The 26,619-nt window shown below is 40.4% G+C and overlaps 4 protein-coding genes across 5 annotated transcripts in view; 3 read left to right on the top strand and 1 right to left on the bottom strand.

Annotated features, from left to right (window-relative positions):
• The window catches only part of LOC136410225 (uncharacterized), a 28,680-nt gene extending 8,776 nt beyond the window's left edge, over positions 1-19,904 (top strand). Inside the window, exons 5-8 of the mRNA XM_066392280.1 lie at positions 16,935-17,119; positions 18,108-18,465; positions 18,554-18,719; positions 18,770-19,904. Coding sequence (XP_066248377.1) covers positions 16,935-17,119; positions 18,108-18,465; positions 18,554-18,719; positions 18,770-19,069 — 1,009 coding nt within the window. The 3' untranslated portion in view covers positions 19,070-19,904. The remainder of the gene's footprint in view (positions 1-16,934; positions 17,120-18,107; positions 18,466-18,553; positions 18,720-18,769) is intronic.
• Positions 1-26,619, bottom strand: part of LOC136410268 (zinc finger HIT domain-containing protein 3) — a 45,019-nt gene that overhangs the window by 17,537 nt on the left and 863 nt on the right. Inside the window, exons 3-4 of one of the 2 annotated variants that reach the window (XM_066392349.1) lie at positions 26,410-26,612; positions 23,988-23,998 (exon numbers count right to left, since the gene is read on the bottom strand). In XM_066392349.1, coding sequence (XP_066248446.1) covers positions 26,419-26,612 — 194 coding nt within the window. In that variant the 3' untranslated portion in view covers positions 23,988-23,998; positions 26,410-26,418. Of the gene's footprint in view, positions 1-23,987; positions 23,999-26,209; positions 26,613-26,619 lie in introns of those variants that run through there. The other variant, XM_066392340.1, reaches the window with a different exon arrangement.
• Positions 20,332-21,024, top strand: LOC136413199 (protein suex-1-like). The gene is made up of 3 exons (XM_066396596.1): positions 20,332-20,476; positions 20,582-20,728; positions 20,844-21,024. Exons 1-3 carry the CDS (start codon positions 20,374-20,376, stop codon positions 21,014-21,016), a joined length of 423 nt encoding a protein of 140 aa, XP_066252693.1. The 5' UTR covers positions 20,332-20,373; the 3' UTR covers positions 21,017-21,024.
• Positions 22,711-26,178, top strand: LOC136410243 (beta-glucuronidase-like). The gene is given in 13 exon segments (XM_066392303.1): positions 22,711-23,322; positions 23,371-23,556; positions 23,948-24,114; positions 24,169-24,305; positions 24,354-24,550; positions 24,604-24,763; positions 24,816-24,975; positions 25,024-25,041; positions 25,043-25,192; positions 25,350-25,434; positions 25,493-25,669; positions 25,723-25,861; positions 25,916-26,178. Coding segments are annotated over 13 exon segments (1,977 nt in total). The 5' UTR covers positions 22,711-23,109; the 3' UTR covers positions 26,104-26,178.

Below are 26,619 nucleotides of genomic sequence, written 5' to 3' on the forward strand. Positions count from 1 at the left end.
TTTTCAAGGAATTATTTTAGAGAAAAATTCCGAATAAAATTCGTACATAAATAACATGTTCTTAGCAAAATATGTTAATTTTATGAGCGAAGAAATTTTAGTTAAAAAAATCGTATAGTTTGAACTAAAAGTCGAAACTCGAACTCAAGGATCAAGTAGGTTTATTTGCTCTAATTAATCCTCCGAGAGAAGGGAAGCTGTCGTTATTTATTAAGTTCCAAATGTTTCGAAAGTATTAATTTTTTTTTCAGCTAAAAATCAATGTCTTCAGTAGCGCACTCGGAACAGAAAACTTTTTTTTTATTAATCAACGACGCAATATAAATTCCTGCTTTCGGCATTGCACTCTATTTTCCATTGGACCGCTCTCTCGCACTATTGCGACATTTCGAAATCTTTTCAACCGGACTGTGTGCGATCTATAAGGCAAATTCTTCTTCTTTCTGCATGAGGAACATCTCGAATGGCCGAAACTCCTTCCAAAGAACTCATAAATCGAACGAGTCTGCGAATGGCTGCAGCTTGAGGCTTGTAATCGACCGATTTCAGAACCAGATGCTCGTTTTTCATAAGAGGATTTGACCTAGTGGCTGGATCGTTACAGAAAAACGCATTCAAATAGACTTGAGGGCGAAATACTTGGAAATCATTAACTGAAATTAATTTTAATTCCCGCGAAAGGGCCGAGGGGAAAGCTAGAGCGCCGCAACGCTGAAAGGGCCGTTAATTGGAGGCGTCGAGAGGAGCCGGCGGCCATTTGTTTTTCGGTAAAAGGTTTTTAATTGCCGGGATTTATTTAGTACGTCCATGCTTCAACTCGGTCTAATGACCAGAACTAATAATCACTTCTTTTCTAACTTTTAAATCACCGCTTAAGGGGCTCCAAAGGGGTTCGGCGATTTCTTTAAATTGAATTATATAGACACTGTATTAGGGCTGGATTTAAATTCTCGCGTCATTCATTTTATGGCTCACCGTTCACCTTGTAGATGTCTTTGTAAATGGCTTTCCAACATATAGTGGTATACTAGGACGAATCGTATCAATCGAACGATTCGCCCTTGCAAAGTACACCACAGAAAAATGCATTGCATTAAAAATCTCTATGATCGAGGTTAAAAGAGCCCTTCCAAACAGGCCAATACTGTAGAAAACAATGCTTCTGTGAGGTTATTGATAGGGTCACAGAACTATTTAGGACGAATATAGCAACACTATGCGATAATTGGAAATCGCATAGAGAATATTTCAGGCGTCAATTTTACCACTTTGCTGGGAATTGCATGCAACAATACAGTACATGCAACTTACCGTAGAACGCTGGAAGAAGACCCACGAAGCACGATTGTGAAACACTCCTTCTGGCTATAAAACACTTAAGTTATTGCTACTCTAGCAATTTTCTTATAAATTAGAACTCGGAATTCACTATTTGTACACTAAACACAGACGAAACAGCGTTGAAATAAATTTTTTCGAATTTCCTTACGCGACTCGTCAAACAATGTTTGCTATTCTTCTAAGAAAACAAATGCCAACGGCCAAAAACAAGTAAAACTTGAGGCGACAGTCCTTTGGGCGCCCTCTAGGGGAAAAATGCCGACTCAACAACATAAACAATATCAACGATTGCTTTTGTTTACCTTGGTAGTTCTCAAAAATTTTAAATTTTTGGCGATTTTTTAAAATCACAATACCATTTATTCAAACGAGTAATAGACGTAGACTTTAATGGGGCTAAATTTAAACGCTTGACACACCGGACTGATGACCTTTTGCGGAAATTCATTCCGAATATTCCCATTATTAAACACAATGCACAGCTTCAGCCAACATGTAATTTGTTTCAACTGTAGTAAAATTCTTCAAAAGCGCTATTCAAAAGCCGAGAACAACTTTTACTTTATATAATTTTTATCATTACACGGTTTAACATCCTGAAATGTTCCGTTCCGCCCAGTGAATAGGCAGGCGAATGCCTTGAACTTTTCGGATTTTTTCGCTGCCCAGAATGAAAGTATACGTGTGGGTACTTGTTTGATTGAAGTTCGAAGCTTTAAGTGGATTTTTATTGTCCGTTTTTTCGCTATTTAATAATACTTCTATGTAAGCCCGCGTAATATCTTATTAACGACCGCTGACGTTGCCTAACTGTACTACAAGTTATCTTGAGCTTGACCCCTGTCGCGCCGATTCGAAGTAAGTGGAATTGAACGAAAAAAGCACTTTGTATTATTAGTCATAATTCATTGAGATAGTCGCCGGAAAGACGAGTTTATGCGCCATTACTCGGATTATTAATCGGAATCATTTCTACGGCTGAAAATGTAGAAAGAGACGAATATTGTGCTGATCGTGCTGTACTGTCCGGCTACCAAATCTGGGAAGCAGAATGGTCTCGAACGAGGCCCCCAATTCCCCTCCGATTTACCCTTACCAACACCACCGACAATTGACTTTGAAAGCACCCCGTTTGATCCCTCTCGTTCGTTACAAAAATTACTGTCGTTTAAGAGTATCACCCCTGAGCACACAGTGATCTAATTTTTCCTGCAAGACATATCCATCATTCAAGTTTGGACGCAAGAACCCCACGAAAGAAAAAATCAAATTGTCCCGAGTTCATGTTTGTGAGAAAAAGACATTCTTCTCCCCTACACCAGTCGTTCAACAATTTTCCACAAGGTGGGGAGCAACACTGCGGCATGTCTCCGGGGAATGAATTAGGAAGGCGCACGAATAGGTATTTGCACAACAAGGGAGAGAAGTGCCACTTTCACCCCCGCAAATAATTTGGGGTCTGACACGAAGCGGAGGGTATCAACATTTGAGAGAAGAAAGTTAGATGTATCACCTCGACACGGTACCAGTTCGATACCAGATATATGCATGCGCAGTAATGGGAAGCGTATGCCCTATGCAGGATATGTGTCTACGAGGTTCGCCCAAGGAGATCTCGGCGGGCTTAAGTGACATGGCTACATTGGGGCTAAGTTACGCAAATTTAAAAAATTTTTAACGTTCAAATGATTTTCGGAGGTTTCGCATTTCCTCTCCGCGACCTCTCTCTATCCCCCAATTTTCTGAGTTGTTAAATTCCTACATTTTTCCTGTGTTTTCAACCAAAGGGGACAAATCCATAATCTCTCCTGTGTCAGACAAGCTAATCTAGTTAATTGCGACGATTTCGGGACATGAGATAGGTAATTTATCTCTCAGACCGGCGTCGCCGGCGGTTTTCATCGAATTTCACTTTGGTTAATGAGAAGAAAATGCTAAACCGAGTCTCCTTCCTAAGTCAAGGCTCTCAACTATTAATTATAACTGGCTTATAAGCAACCGAACGATCTTGCGATGGGAATCCGCGTTAACTTTCACGAAGATTTATTACGAGAATCAGTTCTTTGGTTTACCTCTTGTCAAGCTGAAAGTAAAGGAGATTTTCCTGCAGCCAAAAAGTCGTAGTATCTCGAGCAATTACTCAAAAGCTTTCGTATACACAAACACTCGAAATTAATCCCCGATGATAGCGGCCATTGTTAAGGTTCTTCTTCAAGACCCGAATGGCTCACACAATCGCCAGAGATAAGATATCGAACGTACCAAAAGCGTATATCCTGTCCGAAACGTTATTTATTATATGGTGGCCATTTTTTTACTCTTAAGCCACTCCTATGTAATAGCATAACACTTTCTCTAAATTACATTTCGCTCTTTATGGCATGGAATTAAAATTGATTGCATGCGGCCAGCAAATTGGGTTTTTGGTTGGTCTATCGCTACATGCGTGTGTCTGTATGCATATAAGGGGCGTGATACGTTCATGAAAAAAGGCCATCAAAATTAAGGAAATGAGCAGAGACGACTCTCTTTTAAGTTTCTCTATTCGCTGAATTTCTTAATAGTCTAAATTGGGCAAGGGAAAGATGTAAATTTACTTCTGAGAGTTCGTGTAACCCGGAGTAAACCCAACGAGCTTAACACATTTCCTTTAGGAGATATGAATTTGCCTTGCCTGTGTATAAGCCATAAATTCTTGTACTTTTAGTGTGTCATTTACCTTAAAATTTGCCACTTCAGCACTTCCGAAGCCGAAGTGCTATTTTTCCCTTTTAGTAATGTGAAGTTTTTTGATTGTGTGTAGTCGTATAAATTTGCTGTTAACATACCATCAAAACTAACGATTTCACATTTTCTCCAAACGCTCTTTTTGAACTACCTATACATCACCGATTTTACCTCATAGGCTAGGATTTGTTTCTTTTGAAGATGCGACTCTCGAAAATCGAAAATGCGATTTTAAAGTCAGAAAGTTGGAATTTTGACAAATTTTGCTAGAAATTACTTGACAATTTGCCGTTACTAGGCAACCTAAGCTATGCTGGTTTACTTATGAGCGCGAGTGCTCCTTGAGCTGCTCGATAACCTTGATTAAGTCTAATGGGCGTGGATCCCTTCGTTTTACAGATACGAGTTTTTCGGATTAAAATCTCCATAAAATATGGAATTTTACACAGTTTATTTGATATTTTGACGTCACTGTAAAACTCGGACTGCGGCTGCGCCGCTCTAATCAGGCACTCTTCGACCGCCTGACGGGCGTGAGTCACTCGGTTTTGGAGAGGCAAATTTGCCGATTTGACCTGCACCTAGTAACTAATATCTCGTAAGAGTTCCACAGACACTCGTACAAGAGATTAACATCTTTTGTCGAGAGCAAAATGCTTATAAGCCATTATGAGTGTCTCATTTCTATAGCCTACTTTCACTGGAAGGCAGTTTCTACCTGCGAGAGAAACATTTAAAAGATTTCAGATCTTGAAGGTCCGAAACATGCAGGTAGATTATTTTAAATGTGGGCCCAGATGAAACACTCGTGGGGGGAGGGGGAGGGGGATATGATACGAGGACAGGATGAGGAATTGCCGAAATTTAGTGGTCGTTAGGGATGCCATTTTCGTGGTCTCGCATTTAACGAAGGAATGGCGTGCTCGATTAACTTGATTTAAAGTTTTTTTGTTTTAGGTGTTACATAATGTATTGCCATGTAATTGTGTGGCCTTACATCCATTACCTGCTTCATTCCGCTTTACAATTACGGCCAAGCCTAAGTGCGATAAAGAAATCATTAACAACGCGTTTTCCTAACTGTTAATTAAACGATAAGCAGATGATTGTTTATGGCGATATTCTTCCTCATTTCGTAGGCAAGAAGTAAACTGTTCACGAAATTAAGTAGGCCCGCATCATGCATCGGGCTGTCCCAAATTAAGAGAGTTCGATTGGGTCGAAGGCTAAGAGGCTTGGACAGATTTTGAGGACGCCGTTTTGTCAAATTTCACCGCTTCCACGATCTCAATAGAGCTCACCCTATTTGGAACACCCTGTATTCACTAACGAAATGTAATATAACCGTGCCAGCTGATTGACTTTCTCTTTTTGCGTTCAATTACAATATCAATCTTAATGACAAATTTTAAGCAAAATTACACTTTCTTTTGGGATTTCATGTGTCGTTTCAAAGGCGAAAATAGCCGACTATTCAAGCATGATTCCACGCTTTTACCATCGGTTTAAAGTGCGCTGGGACATTTATAAACAGATGTTAAAATAGACGCCTCTGGTACATTCACTTATAGTATGTATGTGCATCCGAACAATCGTTTGCCTATAAATTATGGATATAAGTGTAGGTCAGTACAGGCGCAAAGATTGAAGAACATCTAATCTAATAAGACCTCAGAGCGACGTCCACTCTGCATGTTATTTTTAGTCTCTGCCACCCTGTCCCTGCAAGCAACCCACAATTCAAAACATTTGGCACCAATTCAAAGCAGAGCCAATATTTTTAGCACTCAAAAATACCCGACTTCTATTCGTTTTCGGTGTCCACAAACACTCGGAATGCATATAACTTTGTATAAACTTGCAAATTCCGGACAATAAAGCCGGTGCTAAAATAGAAATCATAGCATCGAAGGGGATGGACTAATGGGGTGGACTGGCGCATAAATCGCGAGATATGTGTCCCGGGGGTGGACATGGTGCACGTAACCAGCAAACGTTGCAGAACGTCTTGTGCCCCAAAGAGACTGCGACAAAGCTTCTTTAATGCATTCGGAGTTTGGGAGATAAAGAGGAGAGAGATGCCTAATGTGTGAATTAATGTTCTTTCTTTGTGGGTACCATTGTTGTTATGTAAACATCAAACAAGAAGTAGAATTGCCGGGTTACATCTGCATATAACATCACCATTCGTTGATGTTATCGAATCGAGAATTAAAAACCATCGGAAAAAATTCCTTAATTACGGTATTCTGATGCACTAACGCAATCATTTTCCTGGTTGGTACAACAATTCCGCTTATAGTTCCCCCACACTCGATTTTAAATCTCAGACATTTTACTCCACGTACTGTAGATTACATTCCATTCAAAGCGTGAGAGATAGGAATTACGTTAAGAATGAATTTTCATGGGGAAGAAAACAAATAGCAGCGCAGCTCGGGAGTGTTCCACACCTTTCACTTTTTCACACCAATATAGCGATTTCTGTTTATGTACCGGATGTACAAAAAATAACCAAATCACATGCAGTATGTTACCTTTGAACGGCTTTTATTCAAATGGAATTTGCCTCTATCGGCGGTTTCTTCTTTCGAAAGTGGTAAATTTTCTTGACAATGGCGGAGAAAGTTTTAGTATCCACCATTTGGATGTAACGCCGCCACGTTAATGACAATATGGTGACAGTCAATATCTAAACGATGATCCCACTGTCGCTTCTGTCATCTGTTAGGCTCAAATCGATGAAGTGGAAGAAGATGAAGATCAAGATGGATCAGTGATCGAGGAGTTAATTCCAGGTCCGACTACATCAGAAATGCTTAAACATATCGCGTCAAAAAAGTTTTGGATCGATTGATAGAAACGGAATAACGTATTAATGAAACAAACCACACTAATCGATTATTCCAAATGCGATTCGTAAAGTACGAACCTGTAGAAATGAATAAAAACGTGTACGCAATAAATCTGTGATATTCATTACCACTAATGTACAAAGCGGACATCGCGATTATAGCGAACCGTTTCCACGGTCCCTTAAGGTTCGTTATAAGCGAGCATTACTGTACTTGCTTTTTTGTCGCACTGCACACAGAAATCATCGAGAGCCAGTAATTGATTCTAAAATTAACTGTCGGTGGAGACCCTTAAATCCATCGTCGCCCGAGTGTTTATCCACCATCCAAGAGTGGTCCTAAAAAAGCCTGAGGAAACGTCGCAGACAAGAAAGAAAGTGTCAGCGGGAAACTACCTAAATAAATACACATCTGCCGGTTTCGGGTTTATCAACTCCCACAAATAAATTGTGAAACGTCAGGACCACGGATGCTGCTGCATTTTGTTGTTGGCTAACTGTGGAAATAAGGGGGAAACTGAGATTGTAAGGGGAGGTTGGGGAAAGAGAGCTTTCTTGTTCGAGTTCACGCATGAAGAAAGCAAGCTTGAGGTGAAAGAAAAATCTCCACGTGGGAAAAAGTGGTTTGGATGCGACATTTCGAACGCAGCTGTGCAAAACAATTGACTGTTCGAGAATAGGAGCAATGAAAAATACTACCGGTTGCGTTCCTAGATTACAGGAATGGGAGGAACATTCTTCATACGTAGTAACATCAAAATATAGCCAAATATGTAGGGAATGTGAAAAAATAGATGTAACGGAGACAGATTGGTACGTGCAGCCCAACGAGGGGAACATTCCCTAGACACAATAGAATCGAAATAAGTCCTAATATACAGAGTCGTATTCGGAGAAATCGACTTAAGCGTCCGAGAGCATCGAATCTCGAGTATTTGAGCTGAGAAACGCGAGCCATAGACACAACTGCAAGAAAGAAAGTCCAATTGTTGATTTAGCCCACCAAAGCCCACGCCAGTCGGAAGTACATATTAAAAACTGAATACCGTTTGCCAGGACAAAGTGGGGCCAGCAGGCGAGCGGTAAATCAAGAACAATGGCATTCCTCTTCTGCACAAAATTTCCTGCAAAGAGCACCTTAAGTACACCTGTACAACTGAGCCACTTGTCTGCTAGACAAATTCCCTAGCAATATTGAAACAATCATGCTCTTTTACGTATTACAAGAATTCATTAACGACGACTTGTCCTGCCTCGAGTGAACGTCGGAATCGGTGACTTATTATCACCTTTGCGAGAGACAAGTTGTGTGTTTTTACCGTTAGCCCAGTGGTACACTTAAAAGATCTGCGGCATCTCTTGCTGCTGGTCCAATAAAAAAGCCACTTACATCCTGAACAAACGACCACGCGACATCCTTATTTGCATATCGTATATTAAGGTTTCGGTTTCGTTTTTAACTTTCATTTAATCACCTATAAAGGACCGCTCACAACAAGTTGATTGCCAATTCAGATCTCTTTGTGTCATTGGTATAGGATACTTATTACCTACATAGATGGGTTTCCTATTGAAAATTCAATAAAAAAGCAATAAACACACGAGTGGACGGATACCGTGGATGTTCCAGAGAGCTGGTAAATCTCCGGAAAAATCACATTAGTCTCCTCTAAATTTTATTCCAGTTCCGTTCGCGTCTGAAAAGCGGGTCGGCCATGTTGATTGATATTTGAAAGTGAAACAAAAAAGATCGAGGCAACTTTAAAACAATTAAACCCACTGAGACTCGTCAATACTTTTCGGAGGAAATTACTCTCTGGAAAATTTATTGGGAATGAAAACTTTCCAGGTTTTTGCCCTTCGGAGGTCTTTGGAAGTTAATCCCAAACCAAAACGTTCAAATCCCACAGTTTTACAGCGGCAGAAACCTCATGAAAAGTGCGCAAAGAGTAAACCGTGCGTCAACCCTGCCTAGGTCTGTGATTTCTTCATATATTTGAAAGTGTTAAAAAATACCTCATTTTCTGGTGTTTTCGGACCGGGTTGGAATTGGCCGCTCCAGCCCTGCTAGAGCTGAGTTAGACGAAAAGTCATTAGCGTTCTCAGTTCAATTCTCCTTTTTTCCTCCATAAATCAGAGCACTAATTTGATTTGAGTCACCCGGTACGAACCCCGCATGACTCTGAAACAAGAAAATGTATTGTTAATTTCCTTCATACGAAGATGATCTATTATTAGAAAGAACAAAAAATTCTCGATAATCTCGGTTCGGAATCACGATTCCATTTATACGTCCAGCATTAATTGACAGGTGGTTCTCAATCTAGATCTGTAGACATAAATTAGAAAGGACTTTATGGATGATTTAATTCCTCTGAATACGGATGGAATTCAAGGCGAAACCACCTACAAATCAAATTATTGTTATTGTTCTGTACAATGTGGAGTTGCGCTATCAATGACTGTTAGAAACAATTATTACGAATTAGAGACAAAAACCCGATCGTGATAATTATAGACGTGTCTGGAATCGGAGATCCGTTAAGGAAATTATAGGGCAATTTTGTATTTAAGTATGCAACGCGGTGTTGTAATGCTTATGTCAGTTGTATTACAAGATATTGTGTTAACACATCCTTATCAAACGTGTGGTACGGGTGTAGTTACAATACGACCTTATCCCCATTTTTGCAACAGCAATTGTTTATTTGTCAATGCAAATTGTGGGCGGGAAAAATGTATGGAATTTTAATAAGCATCATTTCAAGGATCTACGGATAAAATGGTAAATACTGCATTTTCCGTATAATATGATAATGCCAGAAAGATTTGTTCTCTTCCCATAGCCGAGGTATGCTGCGAAAACTCGAACTTATTATTGTTCTTGACATAATGGCGAACATGATTGACCTTTAAGAGCGCCTGATAATTGGAATTTTATTGATCTTAGATGCGCGGCAACGCAAATACCAACTGAACCGGTCCAGACATGCAAATCTAGATAACTGTGATCGTCAGCCTCCTTAAACGCCCCGATTTAACCATCTAGATACACTCTTCCAAATGGAGTACCTATATATTGACTCTGTTAAAGCGCTCCAATCTGAAAAGCATGAGAAAATCCAGCCCCAAATTCGCCACTAGATATGGAAAATCAGGCATCCACGTAACTCCCAAAAGATGAGGAAATAAAATAAGGAAATTGGAGGATGGCCAAGCAAAGGCGCACTCCCGTTGGTCTGGGCCTGGATTCGGGATAGACTGGGGAGGTTGACAGGTCAAGCGTGCCTAATTCGCGCAGCAACTCGTTTCATATTAAATACACGATATTGCATATTTAGGCCAGTTTTTTTTGTCGAAATTCCAATTTCCATTGCAAGGCAGCGTATCTCAACCTAATAATAACAAGGCCAGGGGCGTCGTTTGTAAATGAAAAACAAAGCAAAACTCCTCGCCTCGGGGCCTCCGGCACTCATCGGGTTTGAAAAATTTAATTAAAACTTTGGCAACACTGGTATTGTCCAATAAACTGGGCGCAAAGGGCGTTTTTTTCATTTTCACCTCTCGGCCCAATAACTCAAGGCGACGCGGAAAGCGATAGGAAAATATATGATGATGCTTCAGCTGAAATAAAATCTCGAAATATGGAATATACACAAATCTACATGGGAAACACATCCTTCACGAGCTGTCGTTACCCTGGAGATCCAATTTTTGCATGACCTATTTTGCCACCAAGACGACGTACACAACCCATATAGTTTCCAAATCGTAAAAGTGCCATTTGCGTTTTATACGTGTTTGTTTTAGCGGCTTTTCCACGACCGATGGCATCTGGACGAGCGTCCGAAATTAGAATAAAAATGTTGGGCCCCGTCGCATTTCTACGCACTCTTAATCAGCGACCAATTAGCGGCTGACTAAAACGCGGGTAACAATAACTGAGCACGAAACACACCAGTTCCATTATGCCCCCACATAAATTGATGACAGGTGTTTCCAGAACGCGTGACATCGGTTTTCATAATGAAATTAAAATTGGATTATTGTAAGGACATTATCCCGGTAGAATTAACACAGCATTGGAAGCGAGCACGGGGAGACATTGCCGGTTACTAACTCTCATTCGTTAATTTAGTCGAAACTAGTTTTCGTATAATGGGGTAATTAACCTATTTGGCTCGGGGAATTGCCTTATGAATACAGTAAAATAGAGGCACACTTGTTTTCTCGTTAGGAGCCTCTGAGCTAAGGAATGAAACTAAAAAAGAAAGAGCCTGGGCAATAGATGCCCAAACCCAGACCACCAGATCGGGCCGCCCCACAAAATTCGCAGCATTGAACTATAGTATATACAGAGATCATTTAAATTTCATATCTAGTCAGCTGTGAAATTTCTCGAAGAAAAGAACGTATGTCGATAAAAGTAAATAACCTCGCTCGGCTCCTTTATCAAAAATTAACTTTAATGTAATTTTACAGCACATGATCAAGCTACGACCTACTTTTTATCTTCTATTTCTCTCGTGTAAAATCCCACAGCTGGTTAAATATGAAATTTAAACGATCTCATAGTATATATATATATATATATATATATTATAGTGAGTCAGACTGAATCACGTTAGGATCGACCATTATAGGTGTGAGTAAGCCAGTTCGATCACTCAGCTTCCTAAGAGGCAACATTTGAGGCTGCAAATGAGCCGCATGATCTAGTTTTCAACGCTTCCATTATTATTAAATGAAATTCCTACATCCAATGCTTTTAAGTTAATTCGTATTAAAGCACCTTATTGAGTCGATTTTCCATAACTAAGTCATATGGAGATTTGCAAGGAGCCTCGTGAGAGTTCTGGAATAAACGAAGAACAAGCAACAAACTTTAGCCCCATAACAGCCACGTTCGGACCTCATTGTGAATCCACTCGGGTACAAAAATATTATGCATTTTCGTCCTGTTCCTGCCCTGAAATACGGCCCTCCTGAGTGAGATAGGTCCGAATTATACGGAATGTGGTGCATGTTTCAGGGGCACCTTTTTGCATTTCGCATTTCGTGCAGACTTCGGCCTTTTGGGAGTGATATTGTCGGATGCATTCCATAAATTTGTTAGGAGAGATTTGTAATTAAATAACATATGGCCGGTGGGTTTGTCTGGGACTCGAAATCAAACTGGCTTATGTGCGTGATATTGACTCACCATCCTGTCAAGAAAAAAAAACAAGGCATGGGCCTTGGGGGCGATGAGTATTGTACTTGATCAATGGAATTGACCTAGTATAGCACCTCGAAACATATAAAGATTGACTTAATTTAATGGAAAATAATGCTAATTGTTGACGCGAAAACGTTTCCAAACTAAGCGAATCAGAGTGTTTTAATGTGGAATAAACATTGAAACGTTTAGGATACTTAATCATGGAAATTAGCTCGCAATGCACTCTAACAATTTGATCGTCGCTAAATCACAGCGTTTCTATTAGTTTACGTTTTGCATGAAATAATATACGTTCAACAATGCGGCGAGATCTCGAATCCAATAGGGGAAAACCGAGGGTTGATTTGCATTTTTATCAGGGGGTTGGTACTGTTTTGTTTCGAGCTAATCTAAATTCAAGCGGTTTCCTGCTTTGTGTCGCGTTTTTTTACCGGCAATTTGGCATTAGGAACAATGGAAACTGCGGAAATTATCCATGAAACAGCGGGTGTTTTATATAAATTTTTCGACTTCTTTCACATTCAAGTCGCGTTCCTAATTGGACGAAACTCCCTAAAATATTATACCGATTACATTGGGTACAATGTCATAAGCACACACGTATTCTCAGCCTTGATTGTTGAGGCTTTCAATTGCGTGCAACGAGCTAAACGGTGTCACATTGCAGAGAATAGAAATTTCACGCCATAGAAGCTACTTTAGTTACGTTTTACCATGTTTTACCGATGGGGAATCGTATACAAAAGGTTCGAGTTAAGCATGATACCACAACGTCGCCTTGATTCAGAAGATCGTTCGCACAAGGTTTCACAGGATATATGCTGAAATGAATACAATAGGAGAGAATTTATACTGTTAGTTGAAGATATACCGATCCGAATTCAACACTGGTTCAGGAGAAACCTCCTAAATCAAAACTATGAAAAACGTCTTTATTCACTAAGAATGGCGAATACAGGGATTTCTATAGGTCAGTTGATCCTCGAACGTTAAATCGTTTAATATACAGAGTGTTCTATTTACACAATAAATGTTAGATAATCGCGCAGAGCCACAATATAATTAGATAGGAAAGGTGGTCGAGCAAGTCGCTACGCAGAAAAATGTCATCAAAAACCAGAATTATGCGGTTTTCAACAAAGATCAGCAACAAGACTTACTTTGTCAATCAGCCGAAGCTCCGTCCATCGATCTTCTCCCAGAAGGGCCTCAGCGAGCTTCCTGGTGTCAAAAGCGGGTAACCAGGGGCTCCGTAGATTCCACAGGCCATTGCATCTTCCAATGCCCCGATTTTCAGGCCCGCAGGGAAAAGCTGAAAGGCAGAGGGAACACTGACGTCAGAAACTTTGACAGCATGGATGATGAGAAACAAAAGAATGTGGGCAACGTCGCCATCTACGATGTCATCAAAGAAAAGAAAAAAACAGACGAAGAAGTAGTCGAGGATTTCCATATTGCACTGTTGCCAAACCATCAGGCCAGGCGCCCTTTGAGGACTTCCCTTGTGGCAAACAAATGCCAGGGTAACGCGGTTTTGGAAAAGGGTTTCAGAGGGCAAAGCATTCAGATTGACCATGACCACACACCCAAAATTTGCTCCTTACTCAATTGTTGTTAATTGCACATAATTCCATGTAAGTCCGCGCCGTGTCTGTCCATTGGTCCCCCATTAAGCAGCCATAAACCACTTAATTCTAGATAAATCATTCATATCGCATACTCAATTAATAAGAAGGAATCTTCTGTATTGAATAATCGGCACTAATTAAGCCTCACATATGGTGTCCGGCAAGGTCGTCTTTGCGCGACCTTGACCGCTACTGCGATTGGTTCACCTGTACTCTAAATATGGCCGTTCCCTTCTATGAAGGCCTTTTTACGAGTTCTACGGCCGCCTTGGTGGAATTGGGTTGGTTACGCAACAACTCACGAACACGAACGTTCCCAAATCGGGAAAAAGTTAGTAAAATTGCTGTATGACCGAGTGTATAAAATGGCCGTCAAAGTTGGCTACGAAATTACAGAGTTGGACCCGAAAATCGGAAAGTTACAGGAACGTTTTTAAGCTCTGGAATAGTTTTGTGCGCTGGAGCGGAGAGGACTACAAATTGGCTAAAGCGGAATTTAATAAAGCCACTTTTAGTTTTTTTAGCTGGCGCGTGAAGGGCTCAAATTTGTAGAATTCAACTAATTAATCGAGCCTGGAATATCGCCGCTAATTAACAACACATCGCCTCTGGCCGTACAAAACATAATTACACGAAATTAATTAAATTTTATCATTTCGGGGGGAAATACATTCATTCAATTACAAACGCAATTATTACACGAATGATGAACAAGGGAGATTTTACTTCCACTCCGATTTAATCCCCAGCGAAAAAGCCAAAATTGCAGGCTGCAAGATGGTTTGTTAAATTCGGCATGAGAACCAACTTAAACACCAAGAAATTGCCAAAGGAATCTCTGGGCAAATGAGGGAGAGCCGCTTAAATTAGTCCGCGAGAACGGCCAAATACAGTTATTGGATTAGTGTAAGCTCATTTTCGAACAATTAGGAAATGGAATAAGGGGCTTTAATTGGGGGAATTCGGAAATCTTCGGGGGAACTTTCAGGGGGCCGAGAAGCGTCGGGAAGTATTTTTTCAGGTAGGCCCAAATTGCGCGGGCAATGTCGGTCTTCAAAGGCGTGCATAAAATTAGCACATAATATCCATATTTTTTCATTCTTTCATGGAGCCTTTTCAGCTTAATTACGGCACAGGTAGTTGGGAACATTCCGAAGCGCGCATTCCGACTTGTTTTTTATATATATAACAACGTAATTTTTTTCATTTAATGTTTCATAAAAATTAGGCATTCTTTTGTGGGAATATTCGCCTTCGCATAATTGGGAGAGGACCCTGTTTTCGGGTTATGCAGGAGCAATGAATAATTTTTACATTCGTATTACGACCCGCGGAGCGGTCCGAAATTGCAAATCCTTTGGAAATTTCTCGGGATTAATTTCCGAAAATCTCCATAAAAGGGATAAAGCAATTCTCGGTAATCTCATAGATTTTAAAAAGCCAAAATAAGCTCTTCATGTAATTCGTAACTTTCCAATTCGGGCTGCGTGGCACTCTCTTGCGGTGCGCCAGGAAAAACAATTTAACCACACGCTACTGTCCTGGAAATTCTGTAGAATTTAATCCGAAAATTTTAATATAACATTTTCAAAGCCACAGGCGTGTTCTGGGGAATAGATTGGAAATAGACATTTTTCGCCCTCACTAAACCAATGCTCAGTGTGTGCAGCGATTTAACGAGGGTTGAAGAAACTCGTTCTGCTAGGTTTTAGGTCAGCAAAAAACCTCCTCTGCCTTTGAGCGATCGGTTAGGATTCGAAAATGAAGCGGGAACTGGTTTGAATTCAAAGAAACTTAAGAAGTAACTGACGTTTAGCTACTCAGGAGGATTTTTTAAGTCGCACAGAGACCGTCTTCGGGGCGGTTTATTGAGGGTTTCTTTATTATTTCTTTGTATTATTGTAGGCCTCTTCTAAATCCGAAAGAGGCCGCTGAAACAACCAAAAACGCCGCCTCAAAAGTTCTTCCCCAGCTGGCAATTATTATCAGAGTACTTAAACGAGGAGCACTTTCAACAAAGACATCACCCTCCACTTGCAGTCGCAATGTCTTTGTACTCTAATTATATTGTTCTTAAATTCAGAATAATAAATGAGTAGAACTTAGTTTCCAACTAATTTCCAGCTCCGTTGGCTGCAAACTGCACTCGGGCAAGGGAACCATCTCGGCCCGAAAGTCCTTTTATAAACGAATACATAAGTAACTCCCCGATTTTCTTGCAAGTTTATTTGGAATCTGTAAACGCTCCGTTTTGAAAGGAACTCGCTAAAAGTGCAGGTAGTTTAATTGAATGAGAGCATTAAAGAAGTCTGAGCCTAATTTCACGAGAAATGATCAAAAGCAGAAAAATGAACTTTCCGATAAGTACACGCGTTAAAAGTGTTTGGTCCTCTGTCGCTATTCGTCTTGCTTGAAATCGCAGAAAGAGAGTAAAAGCGACATTAGCCCTCAAAAGTGTCAGCTTATTTATTCGACCTGATGGATGCGGGTCAACGTCGTAAAGCTGGTCCTGCTGAAGGGTGCTCTCCCTTTTAAAAAACGGCCGTTACATGCAAATATTTGCGATAAAGCCCGTTTTTTGCTGATAATCGATGCCTTTTATGCAGCGGCCACAGCATTTTACATACCTCAATGACAGGTGAAATATCGCAAACATTTAAACGTTTATTTCATAAATTAAAAGAGGCCGCAATTTCAGTTTTTTAACAGCAATTTACAGCGACATTCGCCCGTTTCCATCAGCAGCGGTCTTTGTTACGTTGAAAACTTAATTTCCTTTTGGAAAAAATGCCAGCAGCTCTGCATTTGATAGGCTGAAAAATGAGTAATGTCAGCTCAGATGGGGAGCAGAGCGTTTTGATGAGATTTGGACGATTTTAAGTGCGAAGAAGGCGTTTGGAAAGAGCGGAAACTTCCCTTTCCAATGAGGTGTCATAGTGCCACGTCCGGACTCGAAATGTAGGCACGAGGGGCATTTTTTCAAAAATTTAAATGTCGATTTTTAGGAGCAAAACAATTTTGCCAAAGTCTTACGTCTCTATCATTTCGATTATTCCTCGCGCACTGATCGTGACACTGCATTGATGAAGACACTTTCCGTTCCTCCCACATACGAAGTACTCAACCTGAGAAATAATGTAACAAAAAAATACCTTTTTTCCAGATCGAGGTTCTCCGACGATTCCCCCAAGGGTTGCTGCGGCTTCCTCTCCTGGAAACCCGGATCTTTACGATGGTTTATAGCTTTAATCGCACTGGTAGCCGTGTGCTGTGTGCTGGTGGGCACAGCCCTGGGTGCCATGAGACCAGCGGGCCGAGACCACCTCACTGTTTCCCTCCTCATGATAGGTAAGCTCCCAGCCCCATCAAATTTAACCGCTCACTTGAGCTTTCGAAAGTTCTCGCTGCTCTCTTTTCCGGGCTAAAAGCGGTTCAATATAAATAGCTGAAAACGGCGTCTTTCCAAAAAGGAAACTGCAGCCGCCAAGAAATCAAAGAGCTTCAAGTCGAGTCTATTCATAAATAACTTCGTCTTGTGAAAGAAACCTCGATGGTGGCTTTTGGGCGAGTTTGGAAAGGAAATTAATAGTCGGACATGCCTCGTCGGCCCGGAATTGGTTGGTGTCGGATTTAATTAGTTCCAGAGTGGTTTGTAAGGAGGCGTTTTTCAGCTGTTCTGGATTAAGTAAGAGGAAAGTGGAAGGGGACGTACGTTGCACTTCATTCCGGATGGACTCATATAAAATTCCATTTTTCCAAGCTAGTTTAGCTCAAACGCGAATGGCTGCTGAGGGGACCTATAACCGAATTGCCTGAAACCCCGAATACATTTATCCCTATATCTATAGCCCCATTTCCGTCGAACGTTTTCCCCTCGATAAACGTGCGACATATCGCTGATTAATCCCTTTTTGTCACATCGACTACGACTGCAATATCCCGGTTAATAATGGTATAATTAAGGCATCCGGAGCCCCCCGGGGATCTCATTACGACGGGTCTTTTACTCTACGTTGTTCCAACTTGCAAAAAAGTCTCGGTTCGCCATTGGTAGCTCATGCTTTCTACTTGTAAACACGAATAACAATTAACAGTAACAAAACTTAAAAATTAATGAGGTTAGAAATGTAACATTTGGTGAATTTCTAACCTCATTCACTTGTCAAATTCGGTCGTTGTCACTAACCATTGTTTATATGGGAAATCTGTCATAAATTGGAATAAATAAATATTTCCCCCACCACCATGCAACTAAAATTCGATACATTTCTTAATCCCAAACAAAATAAAAGAAAAAAAGCAGCTTAGCAGCGCTAAATCACTTCCTATTTCTCAGGCGTCGGAATAGTCCTAATAACCGTCAGTGGCGTAGCCTGGAGACTAACCTCCCACGACTCCTCAACGTGTAGATCCATGTTGGGGCTGGGATCGACTGAATCAGTGGACGTATGCACGCGACGTTTCGTTCCTCGTCTGCCTCCCTCATACGGAAGGCCGCATCATCCCTACGCCGCCATGATGTACCCAGAATTCCAGTACAGACCTCCCCCTCCTAGTTATCAAGCTTCGATGCAGGAATACAGACTGAGGCTGCTTCTATTGGACAGAGGCAACACGCCGCAGATACAGGCAGGGATTCAGAATGCTGTATCTCCTCCTCCTACCTATCGGAGCCACAGCGGCAGCTTGTTGAGGTAATGTAAAAAAACATCAATTTCCATCCATCGCTTAGTCTAAAAAAATTGAAAAAAAAAAGGATATACGAAACGTTATTTATTTTAGAGCGCCACTGTCCAGCCGACGGGAAGTCAACCAATCAGAATACAGTTGTCCACCATCCTATAGGTCTCAGAACAGCTCCAACAGGCCAGGAGGCACTCTGACCAACGCCTCAATTTTGCATTCAAGAGATCCCTCTCTGACCATGTCTGACTCCAATCACGAATCTGTAAGTTGCCATGATCAACTTTCGTTCATTACTAAAACTCTAACGAACAGGTGGTGAACGTGGTGAACATCCTCGGCAGCACCGAAGAAGACATCGCCTTGGACAACATCACCCTGGATTCCCTGAAAATGGAGCCGGAGCAGGACATAAATCCCTTGAAGATGCTGCTGAAGGGTAGCCAAAGCGATTTGGAGGGCTCGAAGGACGGGAATTTGGTGACGATAGTGCAAACGAGTGATCAGAATCCTGTGATCGTTACTGTGAGCGGATGTAGTGCCAATCAAGACAATAGTTCGACGGTTCATATTACGGAGATACCTTCGGAGATGGAGATTTTGGCGCACTTATAGTGGTTGTTTAGTTCGACAGGGAAGAAAATTGATGTTAACTTGGAGTACATAGTAGATCACAACAAAAGAAATTGAAAATGCTGCCTTAGGAGCACCGACTAAGTGGGGAATATTCGACATGAAGATCAAAAAGAGTGTCTCAAAATAGCGAGTTTCGACGTAAAAAAAAGAGGTCCCAGTTAGCGAAATCTAAGGATTAAGGAAACTGCGATGCTATTTTTTAGTTATAAACAAAACTCGTCCTGATAATACTCGTTTCTTTTTAATTCTTATAACTACGGGCAGAACCATTTCTGGGACTTCTTGAATTTTAAGCTCCATGGACACAGCAACAGTTACGTACCTCAGGGATTGTCCTCAAAACTGCTCAGCTGCGTTTTCGATTTGCTGCACAAAAAAAATGAATGAAATTATTTGGGTTAATTTTAACCTTATTAAGGGATTTTTGGTTAGCAAGGAACCGTTATATTTGCTCTCAATCAGAACGGTTTGCTTTGGACATTTATTTTGTGCAGATTTTGTTCTATTGAACCTAAGGTGAATAAGATGCTCATGCGCTTTAATTTGCTGTTAAATTGTTAAAAATATATAAGCCACTTTCACACATTTTTACTAATATATAGGAAATTACCTATTACATTTGTACATTTTTGTCTTGTAGCTAGAATTTGTTAAAAAGTATCCCTGTATATTTGCGATATGTGCCTATACATAATGTTTTAGAGTCATGATGTAGATAATTTATATATAGACGAATTTGCTATATATATCATGTACTATATTATGTTTTAAGGTGTACCATAAAAATAAATTTTTAATGAAAATTGTTTGAAAACTGGCAGTTTCATTCCTTTATTTTCACCTGCGGAAATGTCTTGCTAGTGTTGAGTTGTTGGAGGAAGAAGTATATATTTGAAATGAGAAAAATTTATAAAAAGATACGAGAGGGGGGTGAAACATTACATTAAGAAGGAAGAACCTTCGGAATTTTTCCAGCTTTCTCAAGGATAAATTTCATTCACCATTGTGTCAATAACATACTTTTATATGGAAAATTTTTCTAGAAACCATTAAAATATATTTTAATCACATTTGTATCCTTTTTTCAACAACAATTAAATTCTAAAAAGATCTACTCACGGGGAATTTTTGATAGAGCTGCTAAGTGATCGAGCAAACTTCGAAATAGCGCTAATAAGCAGTTCCTTTTTATAAATAATTCGACCAAACGATTGTAACAGTACTTATGTCCAATATTTCGACCGATAAACAGCTTATTAAAAACCAGAAATTATTTTTAAAAAATGAAGCAGCATAAATTTTGTGTGGCATTATTGATTCTTATAGGAGTGATTGCTTTAGCTTCAGGATTCCAAACTGGAGTAACTGGCGCTACAATTAGTAAGGGTAAGTAACTAACCTGAACTGATAAGAATAAGTAGGTATTAACCTATAAAAGTAGATTTTTCAGACTTGTGCTATTAATACCAAAATTCTTATACACTTTTTCAGAGCTTGATTCATATCCATCAGCGGTAGAAAGGCAAAAAAGGTCCCCTATCCCTGAACCCCTAAGAGGAGGTTTCGGAGGGGGCTTCGGAAGAGGGTTTGGAGGAGGATTCGGAAGAGGTTTTGGAGGAGGATTCGGAGGAGGCAGAGGTGTGAACCTATATGGAAATTACTTTTAGTTTTTTAAACAAATCGATTACTTAATATTCTCTAAATCTATGAAAATGGGAATAGGCATCCACAGTGAAATCATTAATTATTGCAGGATTTGGAGGAGGATTTGGTAGGGGCTTTGGCGGTGGCTTCGGCAAAGGCTTTGGCGGTGGCTTCGGCAGGGGATTTGGGGGTAGAGGTTTCGGAGGGCCGCGCTTCTACGGAGGTGGCTTTGTTCCATTTCCACTAATTGTCCGACGCCGACCATATTATTGGTATTACTAAATAAAATATTGCACCATAATGTACAAGCATTTAATTTGTTAACACGTCCCTAACAAAAACGTAACAAGAAAAGGCTATCTCTTGCAAAATGAGCTGTATCAGTGCTGAATGCAACAAATTTTCAATTCAATATCTAAATGGATAATTATCTGAAATGGGCTCGATTTGTTTGTTAAAAGCAGTACAATTTCTTCAATTCCGATTAAGTATCAGTATATGTGACCGTGTCGACCGAATCAAGCAGTTTAGTAATCGAGGTTGGAGGATTATGCTGGTAGTTACATGAGCTGAAAGGAGTTAAATTTGAAAGGTAATTACGTAAATGTTAATTTAATTAATGATAAATGTGTTTTCAAGAGAGCGGATGCTGCATTCAAAGGTCGAAGGGGCGAATTTGGCTACAGGTATAAGAAATCTTATTTAATACAGTAAAACAAAAGGGATTTAATTATACTTTGTGTTTGGTGAGATCACTGTTTATAAATAAAATTATTCATCTGAACGGTAATTAAAACGATAACAAGAATACTTCATTTACGACTCCCAGTGTTCACTAGAACGAACTTCGAGCTCGCGTTGTATCTTATTGTGGTCCGGGAAATTTTAATTCGATCGAAATTCACCGAAAGATGTTTTAATAATTAGTCTCAATAATTAATTTTCGAACGCAGCCGCTGCAACCCCCCATGTTGAGTAATACAAAATCGTTTCGTACCACGTTCCATTATCTTCAAATTGAATGCTTTTTGAAATTTGAAAATTTGATTAATGGTGCATTTTTAAACACATTTGCTGCAAACCCCCTACGTTCAGTGATACTAAATTGATACCCACTACGTTCCAATATCCCAAATTAAATATTTCCTAAATTTAAAATTATTGACATTAAGAAAGTCTCAGAACATTAAAGATTGTAATTAACAGTCATTAGATTAATGTGGAAATACCAATTTACATTTAGCAACATGCTAATATCCTCCTCAATAACCTTCCCTGTAACACTAGCCATCTTTGAGCGGCCATATTACCTTCGACGAAAAAGCAGGACCGTACTGAAGTTTAGAGCCATACGGGAAATTTTCGATTGGATGAAAGACAGAGACGTATGATTTTGAATATGAAACCTTGAAGACCTTATTCGACGCCATGTCGATAACCTGGGAGAGTCTAGAGGTGAAAATTTACATATAAACCATTGGCTAGTTCCTAGAACCATGCAAAATCTCACAGTTGTTTGTTTGTACATTTGCAACACCTGATTCAGATTTACATACAAATAGACACAATAAAGGCAAAATTTGACTTTTTATTGTACGATGTGGTGCAAAATTCAATAAGAAAGGGGCAGAATTTAATGGGCAAATTTTATGCTAAGATTTCGGAGTTGTTAACCCCAGGAAGGTGTCATTAAACCTCAAAAATCAATGAATAACTAATTAAACTCATCCTCTGTCGTGTGTGCAAAAGACCCCCAAGCAGTGCTAAAATGGCTAAAAGCTTGTTTTTGTTGATTTATCGCTGAGACTTTTCGCGAGCAAAAAAGGCTTACCAGAAGCAGGGGAGTTTTGCCACATGCACAAAAATGCTGCGTTATCATTGCGCTTATTAGAAATCTTGCTCGGGATTATTTGCAGCAGCCGCAAACAGCGGAATTGAATTATTCTGTCTCATTGGCAATGAAAATAAACGCTTTATTAATACTAATAGCATAATAACATCTTTATTTCCTTTCGCGTAATCCCTAAAGTCCCTCAAAGCAGTCTTGAACCGCCTTATATTAATTTCTAATGAACTTTAGCCGGATAAAACTAATCCGTCAGGTGCCACTAAAACCAAACAAAGAGGTTCAATTTAAATATTAACCGTTGTAAAGCAAGATGAGGATTCAGTTAATAAAAAGCTCGCGTCGGAATCAAACTCGTGGGAGGAGGCAGAACACCATAAAGCCTTTATTCATCTCTGCGGTCGAGCGTTAAGGAATGATGGGATTTGATGATTAGGTACATAATAAGCTCGAAGTAAGTTCGTTTGTCGCTGCGATTCAGGCATTTTTCGTTGCTTTTCAGGAATAGCTGCCTTTAAGTCAGCCGACAATGAAACTCACAGCCCTGCAAATCCTACTAACCCTCAGCATAACTGACGGCACTATCCATAGGGGCGGAATACTTTTCCCCAGGGAATCAGAGACCCGGCAAGTGGCATCTTTAGATGGATTATGGAGCTTCGCTATAGCCTCCCTAAACGTCTCCCTTAAGAACCCCCTCGTTGGTTTCGAGCAGCACTGGTACAAGCGTTCCCTCAAAGACGTAAGTTAGCAACCTCCTTCTCTTACGGTTTCGAGATCGCATTTTCAGATACCAGACTTGGAGGTGATCCAAATGCCGGTACCATCGAGCTACAACGACATTACCACTGATTGGAGGATTAGAGACCATGTGGGATTGGTGTGGTACGATCGCACGTTTTTTGTGCCCAAGTTCTGGTCGGAGGTCGGGAGAGTGTGGCTGAGGTTCGGGTCAGTGAATTACGCGGCTCAAGTTGTAAGTTGGGAACTGCAGTGAGCCAACTAAGAAATTTCATTTTCGAACGCAGTTGCTTGTATAGTCTCATTACGTCAAAATGACGTCGACCCCTGTGAAACAATTAAGCAACTATGACGTTAATGAAGGTGTGTCTCATAATTAATTTCATTCAGGCTTCGGTAAATTTCATTCCCTGCAGAAACTGTATATAAAGAATCTTCTGGCGACCAAACATACGGTTCACAAATCGCCTGTCGTCTGACCTAATCATAAATTACCTGGAACGCAGCTATTCAGAATGGCGGTTACGGCAATACGTCTTGTGTATGATGAGTAATTTTGACGTCAGCAATAGCGACTGCGTTCAAGGTTTAGCTAAATGAAAAACAATCTATGTTTTTTTTTCTAGTGGGTTAACGGGCAATTGGTGATGAGTCACGAGATCGGCCACCTTCCATTCCTATCCGAAGTAACCGCCTACCTGAAATATGGCAAAGAGAACCACATTACTGTGGCTGTTGATAACACTCTATTGCCAAACACAGTTCCCCAAGGGAGAGTGGTGGAGCTCGAAAGGTTTCTCATGCCTGAGTATCTAAAAAAATGCAAAATACATTTTTAAAATTGCAGTGGGAGGCTTCAACAAACTATAACCTTCGATTTCTTCAACTACGCAGGCATTCACAGGCCAGTAAAATTGTACACCACACCCAAAACTTACATTGACGATATTACAGTAGTTTGTCTGGAAGCAAACGCTGAGAGAGGTAGTACCACTTATTTGCATGTGAAAGTGATTTTAAGTGTGATTTTAGCACGGCTCAAATACAACGTGACCATTGAAGGCGATTTCGACGTCACCTGTGCGATAAGTTTGCTGGATAAATCCAGAAATTTGGTAGCCAAGAGCGAAACCACAGCCAAATGTATTGGAATTTTGATCATTGACAATCCGAAGTTGTGGTGGCCGTACCTCATGCATCCAGACCCTGGATACCTCTATTCGTTAGAGGTTCGGAAAAATTGCTTAAAAAGCTCTCGAAGTTAATAAGGTTCTTAACCTAGGTGGAAATACTGGATAGCTTTGGGGAATTGGTGGACAAATACATGCAACCTGTGGGTGTAAGGGTTCTCGCCTGGACCAACACCACCTTCTTGATAAACGGAAAACCACTGTACCTTCACGGGTTCGGGATGCACGAAGACTCGGACATTCGAGGAAAAGGTCAGCGACAGCTTAATTTAAATTGCAATCGATCAAGTAAACGTTTGATCAGGGATGGATCTGCCGCTCATACTCCGAGACTACAACCTCATAAAATGGATGGGCGGCAACACTTTCCGCACCTCTCACTACCCCTACGCCGAGGAAATCATGGATTTGGCTGACCAGCTGGGAATTATGGTCATTGACGAATGTCCAGCAGTGAATATCGAGTGAGTTTTTTCAATCAGTAGAGTTGCCAGCTAAATGATTCATTTCAGGAATGACGTTCAAATGCTGTTTCAGGATCTTTTCCATCAGCTTGTTGGCGAAGCACAAAGTGGCTCTTTTTGAACTTCTGAGAAGAGACAAGAATCGACCCTCGGTGATTATGTGGTCGGCGGCTAATGAGCCGAGGACTCAACAAGCAGCGGCAACGGACTACTTTAGGTGAGGTTGCATCGGATGCGTTTATACAAGGTGTTCATAAAATAATCCGACCTCAAGAATCAGTGGTTGAATTTTGTGCAAATCACTTACGGACACTCCGTATTTGAATCATTAAACAGTTTGCACTCTTTTTCTTCAAAATTTTACAATTTTCCAGGCAAGTCATCGAATATATAAAAACCCTGGACATTACCCGACCTACCACAATCGTAGAAGCCCAGTCAGTCAACCTAGTAGAATCAGTAGGCACCAAATTACCCCAATTTCCTTATCTCGTTACTCACGCATACCTCATTTTAGTCTCAGTTTGTGGATATCATCAGTTTTAATCGCTACAACGCCTGGTACTCGAACGAAGGCAATTTGGACGTGGTGATTCCGAAAGTGGTGAACGAGGCCACCGCCTGGCACAACAAGTTCAATAAGCCGGTTATCATGCAGGAATACGGAGCAGACACTTTGGCCGGATTACATTTTGTAGGCTCATTTTAATATTTAATTCGACGACAAATTTTATTATTGAAATCTAGGCCCCGGATTTTATTTGGTCTGAAGAATATCAGGTGAACCTGATGTCCAGGCACTTCGAGGCTTTCGATTATTTGCGTAATCAGGGCTTTTTTATCGGGGAGTTTATATGGAATTTTGCCGATTTTAAAACCAAACAAGGTAGAATCAAAAGACAGAAGAAGCTATTCATGTTCATTGAATTTTAACCCATAGATTATACTCGGGTTGGAGGCAACAAAAAAGGACTTTTCACCAGGAATCGGCAGCCCAAAACTAGCGCTCATCACCTAAGAAAACGTTACTGGGGACTAGCCAAAGAGTTCCACAACGTTTCTCTGCCCAACGATCTCTATTCTTACGTAATTAGGACGAAAGAATCGGCACGTCACCAAGAATTATAGTCATCAGGCTTTCCTTATGATAATATATACTAGTCAACTAGTTTTTTACAGTATTTTCTTGGATTAAATAAAAGGCATACAAACTTAAGCTTAAGCCAAACAAACCTAAGCCAAAACATCCCTTTATTAGGTTAAACAAACAGTAGAAAATCCCAAATTGCTCCTTCAATAAAGGGAGCAATCAAATGTTATTAATATTGCCTCAGAAGATTGAATAATAATCATTCTCGAGGAAAAGAAATATTTATCTCCTCCGACAAAGCTAACGGAAAAGAAGGAGAGATAGACTTAAGTGACTTTCCATACCTGACCACTTTATGTGTGATCTTGGTCCTGGCCACTGTTCTCTGGTTCTACAGCTTTGATACAGGCATCAGCAAATTCCACAAAGATAGGTTCAAGCATTGCTTTTTGAACCACCTCTTCAGCATTTTCAGCATTGTCAATGGTGACTAAGAGGTCTCGGAGGTGGGGGTTGGTGAGGAGGTTTTTCACCTCTTCACTATTCTCTGTAAA

Source organism: Euwallacea similis, chromosome 1 (genome assembly GCF_039881205.1).
Source record: "Euwallacea similis isolate ESF13 chromosome 1, ESF131.1, whole genome shotgun sequence".
NCBI classification, from domain to species: domain Eukaryota; kingdom Metazoa; phylum Arthropoda; class Insecta; order Coleoptera; family Curculionidae; genus Euwallacea; species Euwallacea similis.